Source organism: Sinocyclocheilus anshuiensis, unplaced genomic scaffold (assembly GCF_001515605.1).
Source record: "Sinocyclocheilus anshuiensis isolate Anshui unplaced genomic scaffold, SAMN03320099.WGS_v1.1 scaffold73, whole genome shotgun sequence".
NCBI lineage: Eukaryota > Metazoa > Chordata > Actinopteri > Cypriniformes > Cyprinidae > Sinocyclocheilus > Sinocyclocheilus anshuiensis.
The window spans coordinates 7,271-29,802 of NW_015536460.1; the positions used below are offsets into that span (position 1 = coordinate 7,271).

The window sequence follows — 22,532 nt, forward strand, 5'->3', positions numbered from 1 at the left end:
ACCTTTAAAAGCACTGTATGTGTGCTCAAATTGGCAAGTAAAGCTTATTAATTTTTCAGCTTATGTTTTTCTCCTCCTACTCATTTTCTCTTCTGAGAACTAGTGATTCATGAACAAATCGTTTCTTCGAACCGGTTCTTAAGATTCATTCGAACAGAATTGCAGAGCGTCCAGTGTGAATCACTGGATTAAATAAAGAACTTTGTTTGTGAGGTGGGTGGATGTTTGAATGCTAAACAACATAGTATTTACCGAAACACAACCTACAGAACTAAATATAGAACAAAGCTAGGATGAACATTGGGATTAATTCAGAAAAAGCCCAATGCCTCGTCCCGTGAGCTCTGTATGTGTTTGATTCTCATAGTATGTAACAAAAATACACAATAGTTTTAAATTATGCTTTATTTATGCTCTGGTATGGACCGGATATAACATATCAGATATGGATCGGCGTCTGAATTGGTTCATTGAAATGAATCAACCAAACGAATCGACTCCCCAAATGGATCCTCTCAGCGCAAGAGAGACATATCGGGGTGTGTGATCCTCAGCAGATGCAGAATTATTGTATTAAACAACCATCGTTTCAGTGTCTTAACCATAGAGACACTGCGACCTCGACTGATTTTCATAAAGCCATAATGTATTTGTAGTACAAGAAGAAGAATCATGTTCGTGAACACGGCAATAGTCGTTATTTCTTCATTGATGGGATTGCACGTCACAGGTGAGGCTAAAAACAATATCGATATAGTCTGTTTGTATAAATTCCTGCTATAATAATGTCCTTATTTGCCATTGTAATGAGTGAACTGGGCGTTTATTTGGCGAATTACATGGTGTGCGTTTAATGACATGGGCATTGGGATCATTTGAAGGGGTAAATGAAATCTATAAACAGTGCAGGACATAGAACAAATACGGACCTTTATTCGACAGGGAAATGTTTATATTCTTGTCAGTCAGTGCTAAAATGAATAATAATGCACCCAAGCACAATCATTTCTGAAGCTTAGATCAGGTACAGTAGAAATAGCTATGCACATTCATTTTTACAGTATGTCTTGTGCCTGTGTATGCTCATACAGCATTACTGTAATTGATATTGCATGTGGTTACACTCCATAATTATGGTTATGCTTCTCATACCAGGCTTAAATATATCTTACTTCACTTATCTAGCACTTAACATATTTAATCATTTGCAGTAATTATTTATTTAGACTGACTTGAGTGCACTAAAAAAATGTTGTAGAAACAATTTTCACTCAGAAATTGCTAGTAGCCTACATTTTGCAAACAATTAAAAAGAAACAGCAAGTAACACAATGACTGAAACGTGAAATTTTGAAGTGAAAATTTGTATAGCATACTCTAATAATGTGTTATTTATACATTTGAAAAATCAAAAAAGGGCGAGTTGGTTTGGAAGGGCATGATGATGGGTAAATCATGACAGACTTTACATTTTGGAGTTAAGTAGGCTATCCCATGAGCTTTATAGTCATCTTTGGGTCCATCGAAACTCTTAAAAATAAGGTTCTGTTTTTTTTGTTTGTTTTTTTGGGGGTTCCCCTAAAGAAGCTTTCAGTGAACAGTTCTTAAAATATTTTTTCTTACTATGAAGGACATTTCAGTAATCTGAAAAAACTTTTTTTAAAGAACCTCTTGTGCAAAAGAAGGTTTCCATGGATGGTTCATGGAACCATAGATGCCAATAAAGAACCTTTATTTTAAGAGTGAAGGTCATTTATTTCATTTGGTTTCTCATTTTGTTGGCTCCAAGTGGTCCAAGTTTTATGTTTGTATTGGACATCAATATCCGTTTCCTTTATGCATGGTCACTAGGTGTTTTACATTCTTGCACTCAGATGGTTTGGAGTTCTTCTGAATGGTTGATACTCTTTAGCAAGCGGCCAGCCCGATTTCATTACAATTTTGATTTATTGATGTTATTCAGATTGTTTTCATATACATATTTACAAAATAAGCCAACTGAAGCCAACTTTAAATAAGCCAACTTTGTAAGCAATATGCAAAAACAATATAAGTTGTGATCCTGCATTGTAATTGGTCAATAGACTATTCCAGATATTATAAAGTAACAGCTATGATGTGAAACTCTGTTTGTCTATATTTCAGGGGGCATCTCTGTAGACGATGAAGTTTATCAGATACCGCATCGGCGCATGGCTAATGGATTGACTGACCCTGTATACCAGCACATGGGTGTTCTCAGTCAGGAAAAGGCTTTAGGATTTAATGGGGAATTGCTTCAGGCCCAGTCCCGTGGACGGGTGGCAAAGCTGATGCCCGCAGTGTTTCTAGAATCCCATTTCCAGAGAACTCCACAGAGGCGATCAGATGTCAATTTCCTGCAAAACATTGACCGTGTGGAGAACAAACCTGTATCTGCCCACCATACGGTCACAATGGTGAGCGCCTACACAACTTGTGATTTTTTGGTTGCTTTGAGATTGTAGTACAAAAATGTAGAAGCCTGGGGTGTTGAATTAATTAATAAAGAAAACGGGTTGGATGAGATGACTGACATTTTTGCCAGCGCAAATGTTTAAAGACACACACATATGCACACATATCCGTACATTGTTTTTTAATATTTGATATTTTAAATATTTGTTTAATAAAACATCTTTACTAAGTAGCCTACTATGAGTGATTTTTTTTTTATTTCTTGGCAAACAATGAGTAATTACAGTCATTCAACATTATAAGTAATTGATAATTATTCATACTTATTTCCGAACTTACACTGCACATCACTAAGACTAAGAATGTTACTAACATGATCAAAAACAGTTAGACGATGCTTGTAATGTGCTGGCATTGATACTAAGTGGTTGCTAGGCTGTTGAGAATGTTCGGTTGTTGTTAGTTGTTCAGAGGTGCATTTCCAACAACGAAACTTGCTGCTTAACTACCATAATATAGGAGAAATGAACTACTCACAACTGTTACTTTGTTGCACATCCGTTGTTCGAACAATGCTGGTTCAACATTATAGAATGTCGTTATGCAGGTGAAGTAATAACCGATTTGAAATCGAATTAAAGTCAGATTATTGCTGTAAATAACGAACATGCTGTCTGATGGCTACTTCGAGCACACTCTCTCAACAAATAGGCGTAAAATGTATTTAGCGTATATATGGAATGAAAGATATAGATTATAATGCATGTTAGCTTGCTTATTTTGCTCGAGCATAAAGTCCACATGTCATACTTGCAAGAAACTACTCTTTTACCACAAGTCGACTTTGCCATGCTGTTTACGAATGTTGATTTCAGAAAAACACTAAATTGTTCAACTGTGTTGCTAATGGCGAAACTTGCATCCATAGTTGCAACGATACATTTGGGAAATGCATCCCTGGGTTTTTAGTTTGATTATAGCTGTCTTGGCATGAAAGGAGTCCACCCTTGAGTCTCAGTGATTTGCTGGTCTCTAGATATGGCTCTGGTCCCTCTTTCAGTGTAAGCCTTTGGGATTTTTTCACCTGTTTTATTGTCCACCAGGTAAAAAAAAAATCATAAGTCTGATGACTTAAAGTCACAATGAAACAAAGTAGTGGCAGATATTTTCTTCTGTATTGTGACATATGTCCGAGTGTGATGGATTATTGAAATTATTGAGAATTGGTTTCGATGCATTGATTGTTGATTGGATCTTGATGTAGGTGTCCTGTATACGTCTGATGTTTTCACTGGAAAATTTTGATTAAACATTATGAGGTCAAAAAATATGTTTAGAAAACAGGTGAATGAAGTAACAATGCATCTTTCCTCATGATTTGGTGTTTTGTATGGTACTTTAGGCAAATTAATAACACTAGATATACTTGCCTTAGATTTGACATTGCGTCTGGTACTGAACATTTGGCAACTGTCTATACATACCAGATTGAGTGATGTGTATGTGTATTTGTGAGTATCACAGTGATGGGAATGTGTTTTATGGTGGAGGGAGATGAACTCTCTTACCCTCAAAGCCAATTACACTAATGCACCTGATGCGAGACCTCTGGAAGCTTCCCCACTCCCACGAGGTGTCCAAAAAAATCAATCACGGCTCACATATATCACCACTTCAGAGCACAGCACTGCCTGTGAGAGTCACACATTTATATATTTATTTGCTTTAATGCCGGTGAGGCTTAATACGGGATGTGCTCAGTACACAAAAGGTCATTGCAATTTGCCTGTCAAAATGAATGCAGGTTTGAGAGCTACTTCAGTGTGGGTGGTAATTAAAGTCAACATGAAATCAACATCAACCCTGTTTATGTCATGTATGTCCTGCTCTTGTTATGTTGACTTTGTAGATGCCTTGTGTCCCTGCTTTCCCTCATTAGGTCCTCATGGTTTGCACTTGTGTCTTTATAGCCCTTGAGTATCCACCTTATTCCTACACCCCATGATGGTTTGCGCAAATTATGGGTTTAACTTTCGTTAAGCTGTAAATAATCAGTGAAAGGTTCACTCTACCTTTTTTTTTTTACTGTGTACAATAAGATGAGATTATTCTACTCACCCTTCAGCCATCGAACATTAAAATGACATTTAAAAGTGTAAAAGCATAAACAAGGTACTTTCAACAGACCATGAATAACCCCAAAAGCGAGATTCTTTCCACAGCAATAACAGACTGGTGAAATATCACTGTAGTAATATATATCTGTATTACGTCCCTTATAAAAATTAACCATGGTTTTAGTACAGTAAAAGTGTAGTAACCATGTTTTTTTGGCATATTGATTACTAGCATTTGTTTAACCACAGTTTTACTACAAATACCATGGTTAAACTATGATTAGTGTAGCAAAACGATGGTTAATTTGTAGTTACCACAGTTTAACTAGTAACCATGGTTTTTTGGTTTTATTTGTGGAAAACCATGGTTAATTTTCATAAGGGGTAACATACGTTGCCTTAACCTGAAATTTTTATGAACTTCCTCATTGCGTGATACTATTTCAAAGTAATTTCCGTCCTTTTGACAGATAATAAATTGTATTTACCTGTGAAAACAAACAAACAAACCTGGAAAGAGACGTGAGAATTTGAGGAGAAAAACGAGAGATTCTTTGTGCATTCGAGTTAATTATTAATAGGATATATTGTAAATTAAATCGGGAGAACAAACTACAAATGCACAGTATATGTTGTCATTTTTCATACTATTACAGCAGAATACAAAGGGAAAAAAGAAAATAATCATGAGGAAAAGAATGCAGTGACTGAAAAGTGCTCTTGTCGTAGATATTCTTGTAATAAAATGTCACGTTAAAATACCAAGCGTTACGTTATTCTCAAGATTTCAGAAAACAAAACATGAAGGAAAATTGATAGCTCATTCAGTCAAACAGACACGGATACGCTTTATTTGTAGGGCAACCTTATGATTTGAAATGATTAATTTCAGTCTTTTTGAATGGAAGTTCCCCAAACCGGAGGTGCCACCTATAATTCAAAACGTAGTAGGCTTGTCAGGAATAAGGTGGATATATACAGTCAAACCAAAAATTATTCAGACACCAGATATAATTTTTGATATTATTTTACTAGTGAGCGCAGGACATTATAATTCATTTATGTAAGTGAAATATATATATATCGATACCAGTTAAATTTATAAAAATTTGGGACCAAACATTATTCAGACACTTTGACCTGACAATGTTTTGTTTAAGAGTTTTTTTCTTTAATTGCTAATGTGAACTTTTTACACTTTTTACTTTTATTGCTTGGTAATTGGTTGACCTAAATTGGTATTATCTAATTGTGTTCTTACATGTAACAGCTGACAGCTATTCAACCTAATTCATTGCATACCTTTCTGTCAAAGTTATCTGACATTAACAACATTAATTTGTTTTGACACAGTTTAACTCTGAGTTCTTGTCATATTTTATTACCATTTTCTAAACTATAGCGAATAAACTGTGATAATGTGAGAAATGTTGAAGGTGTCTGAATAAATTTTGGTTTGACTGAATATAACCCTTGGCTGTGTCTGAAATTGCCCCCTATACCTTTATATAGTGCACTATTTGAGAGGACAGCCATTTGCAGAGGTGTAACCAAAACCATATTGGACATTGTCGAGTGAAATACCATAATGCACCTTAATAATTACTCTACAACCGATGTACACTTTCCATGTACTGTGAGTGTCGCATCAAATGAATTACCTCATCTCGCCAGAAGATGGTGTCTGAAATTTGCTCACTTATTTTTGTTTGCTCATTCAGTGGACTATACAAGTGGAGTACTGTAGGCAATAGTGAATGTGAGTATAGAGGGCGCTTTGGGATACAGTCATTGTGTTTCCTATAGGGGTGTTCGATGCTTTTTTTTTTCCAATGCTTTTTTCCCACCCCACTCACTTGCGCTACTTCTGACACAAGTACAAATTGATTGATTCTCTTTGCAGTGGTCAGTTTGACACATTCAGTGTAGACAGCGGTCATGTCATTGGTTGCAGTGTAGTACGGTGTAGATAACACGACCTTGAAAGCTAGAAATGATAAGAAGCCTATCAGTTGTTTTATTCAATTTATGAAGGTGCTGTAAATTGAATAGTTGTTCACCAAATGGTCTAGTTTAATTTTCCTTGTTTTATTGTAAACGATTCATTAGTGAACATTTATTCTAAAGAAAAAAACTATTTTTCAACCACTGCTAATAGAGACACTTTAAATCATTGAATAAATTCTGATCAGTAAATTGAAGTCACACACACTACAATATTTCTCCTGTTTTTCTTTTTAAATATAAGGTAAAATGGGTGGCAAACCACGTTTTACAACCGTTTTATAACATTGCATCTGCATAATCAGTATACATATTCTTATTGTGTAGATTATGTGTACAGTATGTCATGGCAAGTCAATGAAAACAAGGATCTAAATGTATTATTTTTAATGAGAATGAAAAACAAAGATAATCCAGCATGGAAAAAAGACAAGACAAGACAAAGAACTGAACAGAATGTGGGACAGATAAACTAGAAACAGTGATGAACTATACAAGGAAGTTGGGATGTGTTATTTACAAATAGATAACCAAAGAAATGGGAACTAATGAAGGAAAGACTAAACACAGGAACAAGGAAGTAAATACAAACTAAAAGTCCTGGAAACAAAACAGAAACTGAAGCTGGCAGTGCCAGAAACCACAGAGGAGCTGGCGGTGGAAGAGGCCACAGGCGAGTTGGTGACGAAGAGCACAATGGAGGGTGGAGCCAGGTGGAGTCTTGGTAGTAAGGCCAAGAGGAACCTGACTGAGGAGTAGCCAGGAGAAATGGAGAACCAGGGCGACACCGCTGGTCTGGAGGGCCCAGGTAGAGCTGAAGGCTAGTCGGACTGAGGTGGAGCCGAGTGCTCAGCAGACAGAGGCGGCGATGGTGGAAGTGAGGGTGAAGGAGGAGCCGGAGAGAAGGAGGAGCACAGTGGATCCAAAGGGGTGAAGAGCTGAGGCATAGCCAGAGGCCTGGAAGTCCATGATGGAAGCAGAGTGATGATTGACCAAGGTGAAGCCGGAGGGAAGAACGAGTCTGGAGGAGCCTGAGGGAACACGGACCAGGAACTGGCTCGGTGTTGTCCACATGAATCACTCAGTCCATGCAGTCTAACTCTGCTTGTATTCCCATTGAGGCTTGGGACCACCAGACCTGGGTCAGATTTTGGGAATTTGGTTCCCCCCTCAGTGAAGGAAGTACTGGAGTACCCACTCCAAGTCCCCTGAGGTGTCCAACCCCAGACTATTTAGCCTTGCTCGAGGTGATGAGCCCGACATAAAACAGGCATAGGCAGCTGTCTGGGTAGTAGGTCAGGTAGGCTAGATGTAAAAATTCCCTCATGTGGTCCCGTAGGAAGCATCCCTTCTGTTTCAGGAGGAGGCCCTGGACAGCTGCTGGATCCATTATTTTGGGCTTGTCTTCTGTCACGGGAGATCAGGGAAAATGCAGCACTTTTAATCAGAGTGAAAACAAAGAAGATCATCTAGCATAGAGAAATAACAACGAAAACCACAGGAGAAACTTATATTTTTATAATAATTTTATGTGCAATTATACATGATTTTTATATATTTAAAATCTTATATCATATAACTGTTTATCATTAATCATATTAGAATTTTTCTGTTATTTTTTTTATCCCCGAAACAATGATAATTTATTAACTTAGAATTTATTAACTTTGAATTGATCAATTTTTTCATGTCCATGTGTAGCAACCCATAATGTAATAACTGCACATGATGTAAAAATTGCACATAATGTAATAAGTATTACATTACTATTGTAATAAAATGTTCATAATGTAATAATTTTCTCAAAACGTAATAAAATCTTGAGCTCATAATGTAATAAAAAGTATTACATTATGAGAAATGTATTACATTATAAACTCACCAAAAATATTGTCATATTGTAATAATTATATAAGTATATACTTCTACTTATAATAAAGTACAATCAGCCCAGTATAAGGGACAGTCAAAATAGCTGTTCTGTTATTTAGCCTATGTGTACAGAGATAAATGCCAAAATGAATCTCGGACATGAACATATTTGCTTTGCTTACTCCATTCATGAACAAATTAATTCTAAAAAGAAATATATTTCTTTTTAGAATTAATTTGTACATGAATGGATTGAGCAAAGCAAATATGTTCATGTCTGAGACTCATTTTAGCTTTTATATAGAATAACAACTATAGCTGAACTTTAGTGAGGGGACATTGTTCCTCTTAACATCATGAAAAAAAAAACTTGTATTAAAATTCCGAATGCATTACAGATAGTCTAGTATGTGTGAAATATAATTTCAAATGCACTGAGCCTGTCACTCATCTCAGTTCATCGGTTCAATGGACGTGTCTGTGATTAGCTACACAGTAAATAGAAACATCTGATGCTCTCCGGAGCGCAAATGCAAATATGCACAGAAGAGTTTGCCAAATATGTTATTACAGTTTCAACTAAGGGTGCTCTTGTGTTTTTTTCAGTGTTTATCTCCCTAAACTGGGCGTGACACAATAAACTGCTTTCCATATGTATTTAATATGGAATGTTACTTAAATACTAGAACAGTTGGCAATCCTACTTTGCATGTTTTAAAAACAGATTATGTTCTTACTTTGGCCATGCATTAAATGCACATCCTTGAAAGAGCGCAGTTTGCTGACGTATTTATTTTAATTTCTCAGGTACTGTCCATGGTATGATGACAACAACAGTGGTTACATATAAATATATTTTAATTGTTTGATCAAAATTATTGCTAGGAACAATTCAGTTGCGCCCCTACTAAATTCTACGTCTTTGAATTAAAGGCATTTTTTATGAACAAATTTGGAAAAAAACAAATAAAGTTTCCAAAGTCTAATGTAGTCTGGGATAGATCGCATTACCTGCCTCAGGCAACGGCAGCACGGAGCACAAGTTAAATGAACATTTCTTCACTTTAATACAAATTATAACATGAAATGTACATCGGAAAATATGTTGAAAAATAAAGAACAACTTACAACCACACATCATTTCTGTGCCTATAAGCTGTTTCAACCAGGGATATCATCAGTATAACAGCCTGTGAAGAATGTGTCAGCTACGTGACATTTACCTCAGGAAGATAAAAGCGTCTCTATAGAATCATATTGCCAAAATTATAAATACATTATACATTTGTGTAGAATATAAACAAATTTTTATAACAACCATTTAAATGACTATATCTCAAAAATTATATATATATATATATATATATATACACACATGAATATATATTTTTTATATATATATATATATATATATACACATTAGTATATATATTTTTTATATATATATATATATATACTGTCTGACATCAGGAAGCCACAGAAGTTAAGAACAAATCGTTGTCACCCCTTAGTTTCAGTAAAAGAGTTTTTTGACTGAGGAGGAAGTTTTGACTTCTGAAAGTTACAGTATTTCATTGTTTTCAATGTTCAATGATCTTTTATCTCAAACGATCAAGGAAAATGTGATTCCTTATGATATGAGGCCTTTAAAGTCATGCAAACGTTTAATCTTTTATTGCATCACACAGGGTTGTCCCTGTTCTTTTGCTTCTCTCAGTTCCCTTTGTGGTTTGGGAGACACAGTCAATGAAAGATTTGTTTCAAAAGGTTTCTTGTGATCTTTGATGCCAGTGTTCCTCTAACATCTGATGTTGTAGCTTCTGCTCACACCACCAGAGGGCACAATCCCCAGTCGCTTCTGACCCGTATTTAGTCCTGTGTAGACATGCAGTCAGTAAACATACTTACTGTGAAGTCTTGTTAGTCTAGCTGTAGTCAGATTTTATTGGATTGTAAGATTTTTTTTATTGTCCAGCAAAGCAATTAATACTATTCTTGTTCATTTTCCTAAACAAAATGTGAGTGGTGTTTGTCTCTACAAAATCCATCCTCATGATGCTAGGGATGTTGCCATAAAGTTCTGGATTGTTGATTTTGTGACTGTCATTTACAGTGAAGCTGTTATATTGTCTGATTTTTTACTTATTAAATGTTATAACATATTTGAAACATTAAAATACTTTGTTATTGTTCGAGAAAATCCAGAAATTAAAGTTCTTACAACAGTTAAAACATGTAAATGAAAACTGTTCAGTTGACTTCAGTTGTCTAATTGTAAAGCATATCCTTCATGCACTATTCTTCATGGTTTTAGGAGGAGAATGATGACATTGAGCTGTATGTGTCGTCTGTTGGAGCATCAGAACCTGTGGCTCATGAGGAAATGATCCGATTGCTCAACATCAACCCCCTTCACCACAGCTCTGGGCCGCTTGCCACCACTGAAGCATCCACTGAGGTTTGTTTCTCAACAGCTCTAGGATGAAGTTACAGTCAGCTGTAAAACTGCGTAACACACAGTTGTTGCATTGCATAGCATTAGGTGACTAAAAATGGTAGCAGAGTAACAGTCCTGCCTCCTACGTATTGACCTTTTCTGGCAAACCTGTCCGATTTGCATCAGTGGGCCGTAATGAGAGCCATCATAAGCTTGTACCATTTGTGCTGTATGTCCAGCTTTTCAGCTTCCTTCGGCTGTCTTGAGCTGAGACTTGCCTGAGACTTTGGAGGCCCCTGGTACTCATTCTGACACTATTCTAATGTTTCAAAAAGTTTTTGAAATACATTTTTAAAAAAATCTGACCACCAAAATGTCTTTCTTCTTCATAGCCCAGGAGTCCCAATATTTTTTTTATCATCCGAACCCCTTTAACCTAATTAGTTATTTGAAGATTAAAAAAAAAGAAAGAAACTTATGTTAAAGAAAAAAAATGAAAGGTTATAAATATATAATGACTTTTAAGGGGTTAAATAGAGGTTAAACATTTATAGTTTCTTATTTAAAAAAGCTAGTTTTTTTTTCAGCTAGTTTCCAAGGCAGCATATTGCATTTTAAAGGGGTCATATGATGTTGCTAAAAAGAACATTATTTTGTGTAATGAAATGTGTTTATGCGGTTTAAGGTTAAAAAAACACATTATTTTCCACATATTGTACATTATTGTTGCTCCTCTATGCCCCGCCTTTCTGAAACACGTCGATTTTTACAAAGCTCATCGTTCTGAAAAGCGAGGTGTGCTCTGATTGGCCAGCTATCCCGTGCGTTGTGATTGGCCGAATACCTCAAGTGTGTGACGGAAATGTTACGCCCCTTACCATATTGTGATGCTGTGTCCCGGCGCGACGAGACAAAACCAATAAAACCCATTAAAAACGAGGCATTTGTTGCATCCAGTGGGGACATAATTACGGATTATAATGACTTATACTGTCTTTTTACGCGTTGCATCGCGCCGCGTAAACATAAAACCATGTCTGCATTTGTGATCGGAGAAATGACAAACAAGCGCTACTCTACACTGCTCAAAACTCGCATTTGAATCATCGGTGGCAAATCCTTTAAATATGAAACCGTACTTACAGTCTGTGAGTCAGAACAGCCGGTATTGTAGTCTACTCTCCCAGGATCAGTAAACAGTCCTCCATAAAATGCGCTGCACACATCTGAATATTTGGGTTGAACTGTTCACACACAGCATCCTTACAACATGGCGGCGGCAACAATACTACAGCAAGAATAAAAGTTACGCCTTCTTTCTTTGCGTGAACATTTGGGCGGCGTTATGCAAATCTTCCCACATCGTGACGTAGAAATGTGGGGGCGTGTTAGAATGAGCTGTTTTAGGTAGGCGTGGCTGACTCTTAACGTTTATAAAGAATATCTCTTTGGATTTGAAACTTTAGTCTTTGCAACTTTACAGATCTTCTTTATGCACCAAGAGCTTGTAACACTCCAAAGAGAAAGGAAAAATTGAAATCGCATCATATGACCCCCTTAACTGATGTGCTGCAGATGTTTTGTAATGAATTATTTTCTTTATAATATAATATAATACAGTGCAATGTAAATTATTCATTATATGTGACGCTGGACCACAAAACCAGACATAAGGATCAATTTATTGAAATTGAGATTTAATAAATTAGCTTTCCATTGATGCACGGTTTTGTTAGGATAGAACATTATTTGGCTGAGATACAACTATTTGAAAATCTGGAATCTGAGGGTGCAAAAAGTTGTCCAAATGAAGTTCTTAGCAATGCATATTACTAATCAAAAATTAAGTTATTAATTGATATATTTACGGTAGGAAATTTACTAAATATCTTTATGGAACATGATCTTTACTTTAATATCCTAAGGATTTTTGACATTAAAAAAACTGATAATTTATAATATCATCATAATGCATTATATAGCATATTTGGTGCTAATGGTGTTTATAATATAATATATTATAATATATTTTCCACACACATCCAGAGTGAGGAAAGGGCTCAGAAAATCACTCTGGATCCATCACATCCAAGCCATCTCCTTTTTGAACTTTTGCCATCTGGTCGGCGTTACAGAGCACCGAATACCAGGACAGCCAGGCACAAGAACAGTTTCTTTCCCCAGGCAATCTACCTCATGAACAGTTAATGTTCTCCCATTGTGCAATTAAAGTACAGTATGTGCAATAACCTTATACTTATTTATCACCCTAAACCCTAGTACATCCCTACAACTTATTTTATTTTATTCTATTCCTATTCCATCTATAGCACACCTGTACATACAATTTATTCTTTTTTTGTGGTTTATATTTATGCATGTGTATTTTATTCACATCTCATTTTTATTATCTGTGTGTTGTTGTTGTCTCCGAGTACTGGAAGCTTGTGACACTATAACAAATTCCTTGTATGTGCAAACATACTTGGCAATAAAGCTCTTTCTGATTCTGATTCTGATTCTGATAATGCAATGTACATTATTAATTATACAATTATTGTAGTGTTTTTCCACTATTTGTAAAATATTCTTTTTGACAAATTTTGCAGTATGACAAAGTACAATTATTTATGTAGTTTCTCCATTAATATGATATAATTAATGATAATGTTTAAAATATTTTTAAACTGAATATAGCACGTTACCTCACAGGACCCTGCTGTCAGCTACCCAAGTACAGGTGCATTTGTGTTGCAGGACGTGTCATCCAGTGTGTGTGTGTGTGTGTGTGTGTGGGCAGCTTTAGGGGTGGAGTCAGCTTCTGTCTAGCCCAATGTCAATGTCTTCCTTAAGATCGCACTCGTTGATCCTTGTATCACTTTTACTCAAGCACAGTATAACTGTATATTAGGACTCTCAAACCTCACGCCTGATGTAGCACTGCAGATCTGCTTGACATTGTGGGATTTTAAGACTGTTAATGTTCTTTTCTGTCTGGCTTTGAGCAGAAGACTGTTTTCAAAGACCACCATGAGAAGAACAGCATTTGGGGTAAAGACGGCTTCTATGTGCTGGTTATCTGCCTCACAATATTCATCATTGTCTTCACCTGTTTAATGGTATGTATCTCTCAAAGTCTTCTACCATATGCTTGATTTTCATAGTATGTGATGCTATGTGGGAAGATACAACCCTCTAAAAGAATATATGTGCTTGGTGTTGAGTTTGCATTGATGAATTAATCAACTTTGCTTCAGAAGTTTCTCCTAAAATTCCTTCATAGAAATACCAATAGATTCAAATGAGTTGATAGTTGTTAACACTTCAAAATGACAACTCTTGACAGATTCTGAGGAGAAATATTTGAGTTCGTATTGAGATGCCTGACTTCTGATGTGGGAATACTGGGGTCTTTCTCAGGAAAAAAACATATGAGAAGTAAGAAACTTTGGTAAAAGTCAAGTCATCTTTATATATACCACTTCATACAATACAAATTGTTTCAAAGTCGCTTCACACTAATAAAATAAAAGTTTAAACTTCTTCAAATATGAGACAAATTTAAATTCTGCTGTAAATCAACTCTAAATGGACAATAGTGTCATTATTCAACCCACTTCAGTGTTTGGTTCACAATTTACTCTCCATTTCATCTCAGTGCTGTCTTATAGAAATAAATGCGATATTAAAGAGATCGTATTTGTGATTTGGCTGTCCTACGGCTTAGCAATATTGAATACTCGTTCACTTGTACAAGTTCCAATACTTCCTGTTTAATGCTTGTCTCAGCAGAAACCCTTGTGAAGTAAACGCCAACGGTTTTTAAGATTAAAACTCAGATCATTCAAGTCTGTACACACTGAAGACACTTGGGTTGTATTATACCGTGAGTAATTGTGAGAAAGACCCAAACAGATGCAGAGACACAGGATATGATACAGAAAGAGTCATTGCAAACCGGATGTATTGTGGCAGATGAAGGCGCATGGTTTCCTCTAGTGGTTCAGCACATTAAAGGGATCAGCGCTGCCATCTTGATCGCACCTGACTCTGCCCTCTGATTGGTCGACGTTTGCTCTTAACGTTTAAGTCTGTCTTAAGTCCGGTAATGACATCATCGAACGTCCTCAGAGCACCCACACTCTCTGGCGCTGATGGACTGAAGAGCTTAAGGAATAATTACCATGTTAAGCTGTGAGCCGCTCACAATGACAGGGACTGTTGAAGCATTATTAGCATTGTGATTCTATAAATATAGGGACAGGACTGGTTTTCAAACTTTTTAATGCCTAAACTAAAGGCAACTATGTAAGATAAAAAAAAAAAAAGATTATAAAAAAATATGTTATTTTTATTAGTTATTAACAGTTTTGGAAATTTAATTATTGATGGTTAATGAATGGTTTATCACTCTCGACCAATAGGTGGCACTGTTACCAACTTGATGTGCCTCAGATGCAGTTTGGCACCTTTCTAGCAAATTCGTTGATGCGTTACATGAAAACCGTTTCGTATATCGACACGAAATCCATAACTTTTTGCCAGCATGGTCTGAAGATGATCCGTCAAATTTGGTGAAAATCGGACCAATGGTCTAGGAGGAGTTCGAAAAAGTAGGTTTTCAACATGAATCAAAATGACGGACAGGAATTTGGCCAATTTTGGCATAATTGGTATCAATGTTCTCGGCATGACTTAAAGAATATATTGAGACCAGTTTCATTACAATAGCCCAATTTATTCAAACGTTAATAGCATTTTTATAAATTTCTTTATAACTTTTGGCCACAAGGTAGCGCTGCCCCCAAACTTTTTTTGTACTGTCAGGGCATGGTGCTGAAGACACATACCGAGTTTCGTAACGATACGCCAATGCGTTCATAAAATATACCATTTTACGACATAATTCAAAATGGGCGACACCCAAAATTTGATATGGTTGGACTCGGCATGCTGCACTGAATCCAAAGAGATTTTTGGCCACACCATTCAGAAGTTATAAGGAAAAATATTAATTTTTCATATCTCCTGACCACTAGGTGGCACAGCACAAAAACACTGCAGGTAGTCTCAGGTCATGCTTGTTATAACAGACACCACGTTTGGTCTCAATACGCCAAACCGTTGCGGAGATATAGCCTCACATCCATTTTTGCATGCTTTTCGTAGAATTCGTTCGTGCATTATTCAAGAATGGTTTGACGAATCAACTTGAATTCCATGAATTTGTGCCAGCATGGTCTGAAGATGATGTGAGCCAATTATTGAATTATTGAAAATAGCGACAAAAACTAAACCATACTATTTTTGAATTTTGGACTTCATTTGACTCGGCATGAGCCAAGGATTCAGATGAAAAAAGAATTTTCCTTCTGTGCCTTACGGTTCAAAAGTTATTAGCATAAACATGAGTGAAACTTTGGACAAGCGGTGGCGCTAGAGAGTTTGAGTTAGAGACTCCAAACTTGCTATGGTTAATGTTGAGACTGTCTTATCAGTGTGCCAAATTTCACAATGGTTCTATGGGCTGCCATAGACTCAAGAGCAGAAGAAGAAACGGAAGAAGAAGAAGAACGCCAGCAGATACAATAGGTGCCTACGCACCTTCGGTGCTTGGCCCCTAATTATGTTATTTTTGTTTTCTTTGCGCACAAACAGTATTCTCTTAGCTTCGCAAAATTGAAGTTGAACCACTGATGTCACATGGATTATTTTATCAATGTCCTTACTACGTTTCTGGACCTGGGAACATTACAGTTGTGTTGCTGTCTATGCAGGGTCAGAGAGCTCTCAGATTTGATAAAAAATATCTTAATTTGTGTTCTGAAGATGAACGAAGGTCTTACAGGTTTGGAACGACATGAGGGTGAGTAATTAATGACTATCCCTTTAAGTGTTTAGGTGTCAGTCATGAATCGCTGTGAGAGTGTGAATTGTGAAAACTGCTTTTTGTCCTTGTCTGTTAAATAAAATATCTCCTTTTGAAGTGGACTTTGAAATTTGTAACTTCGCAGATCTTTTTTATGCTCAAACAGCAACATTACAGACTAACTAAAGTTGAAAAAGTGAAAAAGCATAATAGGACCCCTTTAAATAAGTATGATAATAGGGTTAATAAATCTAGTTTAGTCATTTTAAGTCAGAAAACTCCCAATTAATTCTCATTTTAATTGCACCTTTTTGTAAATAGTAAAAGCAGAGTAACTGTATTATTGTTGTATTATTATTTTAGGTAACACTTTAGATTAGGGAACGCATATTCACTATTAACTAAGAGTTTTCCCTCAATAAACTCCTAATTTGCTTCTTATTATTAGTATTGGGTCGGGTTAAGGGATCTAAAATATGGTCATGCAGAATAAGGCATTAATATGTGCTTTATAAGCACTAATAAACAGCCAATATGCCAGTAAAATGTATGCTAATAAGCAAATAGTTAATACTGAGAATTGGTCCTTAAAATAAAGTGTTACTTTATTTCTTGTTTTTCCTTAATAGAGCAACCATGTCTTGTACACGTAATGAATGATTTACATGGGTATAAAACAGACGGCTAAGCTGTTGAATGTGGTTAAGAGCAGCAATGCTAGTAACAGCAATAAGGCGGTTGAGGTTAGTAAGAGAAACATTTAGAGGCAAGTAGTGATGAGGAAGTGTTGTGTAGTTCAGATAGTGTGATGAAATGTCCTGTGAGATCTTAACAGTCAACTGTGGATTACAGGAAACTTTACCTACTTTATAAACATACTGACGTGAATCTGGTAGAAGATGAATCTTCTAATTATATGTAATTATAAGTAATAATATAAAATATGTATACAAAGTTTGGAATAATTAATATTTTTAATGTATTTGAAAGAAGCTCTTCAAAGCTCGTCAGTTGTCAGTGTCACATGATTCTTCAGAAATCATTCTAATATGCATATTTCGTGCCCAGTTGTTATCAGTTCTTAATGGTGTTAAATAATTAATAAAGTTTCTTATTATTATCAATGTTGAAAACATTGTTTTTGATGTTTTTGTGGGAGCCATGATGCATTTTTCCCAGGATTCTTTGATGAATAAAAAGTTAAAGGGGTCCTATTATGCTTTTTCACCTTTTCAACTTTAGTTAGTCTGTAATGTTGCTGTTTGAGCATAAAAAAGATCTGCAAAGTTACAAAGCTCAAAGTCCACTTCAAAAGGACTTTGTAAAAGAGCATATAGGACCCCTTTAAAAGACAACACTTATTTGAAACCTTTGTATCATTAAAAATGTCTTTACTGTCACTTTTGATCAATTTAATGTGTCCTTAGTGGATAAATATTAAGCAGCACTACTACTGTCTACATTGATAATAAAAATGAATGTTTCTTGAGCAGCAAATCAGCATATTAGTATGCTTTATGAAAGACGATGTAACAGTGAAGACTGGATTAATAAATTATTTAAATAAAATACAAATTATTGTAATATGTGCAAGTTAATTATATGTGAATGTAATAATTTAAGTAATATAATTAATTGATTTACTTAATTTGTATATTTATAAATATATCATAATTTACATATGAATGTATTGAGTGCATTGTAATAAAAAAAATGTTTTTAGTTTATCTTGCTGCAAGTGTTTGGATTAAATGTTTAGACTGAATTTGGAAAAAAAAAATTCTGAAATGAAGCTACATCACTACCACCCCACCAAAAAAAATTAATAAATAAAGGAATTCTCATAACTTCTTCTGACCTATTATGCTAAGTTTTATTTGATTAATACAGTAGATGTTTGCGAACCTAAAAAATGAATTAAATAGGAGCATTATTATAGTAATGACAATCGTCATTCATGAGAGTTATAAAAAATATTTGATCATTTTCTATGTAAAATATTATTTATTTTCAGATTTAGGGTGACCTGGACAAGTTATTTTTATGAGAATTAAACTAGCTGCGAGTAATAGATCCATATTAAAAAGGAATATTTCCTTTCCTCAGGTGCTTTACCGAATAAAGGAGAAGGAATTCTTGGATCATCAGCTTAAAGACCCATCCCCGCCCAGCCGGGACGTACAGCTGGCACCCATCCCTGTTCATGGTGCTCAGCCCCCTCTGACCCTCAAGAACAGCATGGTCCAGGCCAACCAGACATCCAAACCCAGTGCCACCCATTCTATCAGCAGCACAAGTGTCCCGTCCTGTAACATCAGCATCCATCAGACCCATTCCAGCGTGACGACGTCAGAGGTCCGCAGTACCAGTGTCCCACCCGGCCACTCTGTGGCTGAACTCAAACCCACTGTGTCCTCCACACATTCACCCTTTAGGATGAAGCCGGTTGCAGGCCTGCAAGAGCGGTAAGACTTCCTTTCAGTTCAGAAACAGTGCTGACTGATACGTAGAAAATAACTCACTTGGGAGTGGACTTTGTAGTTTGTAACTGTGCAGATCTGTTTCATGCTCAAACAGCAACGTTACCCACTAAAGGAAGTTGAAAGTGTAAAAAGCATAATAGTACCCCTTTAAAAGAGGAGTTAATTCAAAAAGGAATAATGTCATTATTTATTTACTCTCATATTGTTTCAATTTCACATGCTGTTATTTTTATGTAAACTCCTTTTGTAAAGGAGAGTTTTAGAAGAATCTGCTTTTTTCAAGGTGACATTGTGAGAGGATTTATGCCAAACATCATTGATTCTTGTGTGGCATAACTAAATGCAAATGTGCAGAATGGAATATGAGACTTCAGAGATCTCAACTTGTCAAGCAATTAGATTTTAATGACATAACCAAGCCAAATACACTCTATGACAGGGATTCTCAGCTCTGGCCCTCCATTTTCCTGTAGAGTTTAGCTCCAACCTTGATCAAACTCACCTGCCTGTACTAAGGCTGCGTCCGGATGCTAAAAAATGCCTTCGGAAGATACATTCCAAAGTAGGAATTCACTTCCTGTTTCCTGAGATGCCTACATCTGATCGATTTTTGAAGGCAGCATAGATCTTTGCTGCCTTTGATATCCCACAATCCTATGGATTACATTCTGTGACAGTTGAGCTAAAAAAAATAAAGATGGTGTCTGAAATTTGTGTTTGGTGGTCAGTTTGTGTGTGAATGTATGCTTCTGACCAACTTTTTCCACTTTTGATGTTACTTTAGCAAGAAATCAGTATTATAGTAATTAAATATTTACTTAGTTATCACCAAATCTCACTCTGTTTTGTTGTAGATCATTAAACTGTTACGCTTACGAAAATGGATCTCGAGAGTTGAGAACCCCAGCTCTATGACTTAATTTTCCATCATAAAATGTTTCTGTTCAGCCAGTTCATCTTCAGACCATCCTGACAAAAATGTATGAAATTCAACTTGATTAGTCAAACCGTTCTCAAATATTGCAGGACTGAATTTGAGATCCGTGCTCCAATATCTCCATAGTGCTTAGCTGTATTGAAACAAAACATGGTACATCTCATGATAAACATAACCGGAGGGTACCGTTTTAGGACAGTGCCACCTATAGGAAATATGAAAAAAAAATATTTTTTTGCTTATAACTTCAGCTTGTTTGATTTAGTGTGGCATACAGAGTTGATTAATACCTATTTTTTTTTCATGGCAGCCCCGCTGAAACAAACAATAGAAACCATCACATAATTTGTAATGGTTTTAACTGGTTATAATGGGAATTATATTGTTTTAAATGGAAAATAATTGTCCCTGTTGGTTTCTACTGGTAATTTGTCGTCTTCTATTGGTGGCTTGTTAACACCATTAAATCCTAATAGAATATGTCCCAAAACACACTACAGGAAACCATTTTTTCATGGTTAAAAGTTGATGGTTTGTAATGTTTGTAATAGTATTAGTAGAAGAAACCATTCGAATTTCTGTGATGGTTTCTATTGTTTTTTTTTTCAGCAGGGAACAATTTTGTCCTTTGGCCATTTTACCTTAAAATACTGTATTTTACAGACACATTAACATATCATTACAAAACCTGGTATGTGTCATTGGCACCATGGGAATAACTTAGAAGTTTGTGGTGAAAATTATAATGAAATTTAAAATTGTACCTGTTGTTATGAGATTCCTTGGGTCATTCTGAGAACAATGATACCAATTATGCCATTGTTGGCAGATCATGTTGTCCCCCATTTGAAATTTGTTGAAAACCTACTTTCTCAAACTCCACTGAGACCATTGGTCCTAATTTATGAGTTTAAAAGTTATGGATTTTATTTTGCCAGACCAAACTTATATCATTTAACAAATCAATGAGTTGAATGGCATGTTGGAAAAACTGAATCTGAGGCTGTATCTCTGCAATGCATAATTAATGTGAGTAATTATCAACCCACAATGACACTTTGGTCACCTACTGGTGACCCACACTGAAACATCGGCAGTGCCACCTATTAGTTAAAAGTAATAAGCAATTAGGTCACATTACAAGTGATTGTATTTATAGGTTCCTTTTCATGGTAACACGATGCTGCATCAGGAGCTGAGGCTATGGGGAACACCTTTGACGTGACGGTGTCTGAAGCATGCGTTCACATCCCATATTCACTTTGGTGCAGCATACCTTGCTTTGGACCCAGTTCACAATCCAGGACATATAAACACAGGAGCAGATTTCAATCGAGGCAGCAACTTTTCACTTGAACGCCCCCTCAAGTCAGAGTTCTGAATTGCAAACTTGGAGAAACCGCACCAACCCTGACTTCAGAATCCAATATGGCTGCTCAATGCATCAACAGAAGTGAAACAGCAGTAAAATATTTTTATTAGCATCTTTGTTTGTCTGTGTCTCAAACGCCAACCTCTATCTGTGGACAACACTTCATCAGTGTCTGTGCAAAATACTGTTTTTTTATGTTTTTATTGACTGGTACTGATATCAATAGACATGCCCATCTTGGATTTGTTCTACCACACTTACCTGACTGTGTTTTGTTAATGTTTTCCCACATATTTTTGATATGTCTCTGTGTCTCATGCAGACGTGGATCTAATGTCTCGCTGTTGCTGGACATGAGTGCTTTGGGTTCGGTGGAGCCTTTGAGTAGTGGGGTTGTGACCCCACGTGAGCGTGCAACTCAGGAATACCTGCAGTCAGCCAGTCGGGTCCTCTCACGGCAACAGCTTCGTGACATCACACTGAACACACAGATGCTGCATGCAGAGTTTGCCGTAAGTAACACGCCAGTGCACCACTAATAAGTAAGTTCAGCAGTAATGTGGTTCAGGTTGGCTTTTCTTAATCATGGGAATTACAGACAGTTGGGGTTGAGTTAGGCATCTTTCAGTGCTTATGTTATGACAGTTTGACAATTTCCATTGTACTTAGTTCAGAGTGTGCAACTTTTTTATCCACAGGAAATTCCAATGAACTTTGTGGATCAGAAAGAACTGGATATCCCAAATCATGGATCAAAAAATAGATACAAGACCATTTTGCCAAGTTAGTATAATAATTTCCAATGAATTTCCAATGTCATTTCACTTTGAGCTGAGTGTTTATCTGGGGCAGTCGCGGCCTAATGGTTAGAGAGTCAGACTTGTAACCTGAAGGTTTCGGGTTTGAGTCCCGGTACCAGCAGGGATTGTAGGTGGGGTGAGTGAATGACCAGCGCTCTCTTCCACCTTCAGTACCACGACTGAGGTGAGACCCTTGAGCAAGGCA

General features: G+C 36.2%; 1 protein-coding gene across 1 annotated transcript in view; it reads left to right on the forward strand.

The window, feature by feature from the left end:
• Positions 1 to 534: 534 nt before the first annotated feature.
• The window catches only part of LOC107684538 (tyrosine-protein phosphatase non-receptor type 5-like), a 28,137-nt gene continuing 6,139 nt past the window's right edge, over positions 535 to 22,532 (forward strand). The window contains exons 1-7 of the mRNA XM_016481187.1: positions 535 to 730; positions 2,146 to 2,438; positions 10,744 to 10,887; positions 13,875 to 13,985; positions 18,842 to 19,200; positions 21,850 to 22,039; positions 22,226 to 22,310. Coding sequence (XP_016336673.1) covers positions 673 to 730; positions 2,146 to 2,438; positions 10,744 to 10,887; positions 13,875 to 13,985; positions 18,842 to 19,200; positions 21,850 to 22,039; positions 22,226 to 22,310 — 1,240 coding nt within the window. The 5' untranslated portion in view covers positions 535 to 672. The remainder of the gene's footprint in view (positions 731 to 2,145; positions 2,439 to 10,743; positions 10,888 to 13,874; positions 13,986 to 18,841; positions 19,201 to 21,849; positions 22,040 to 22,225; positions 22,311 to 22,532) is intronic.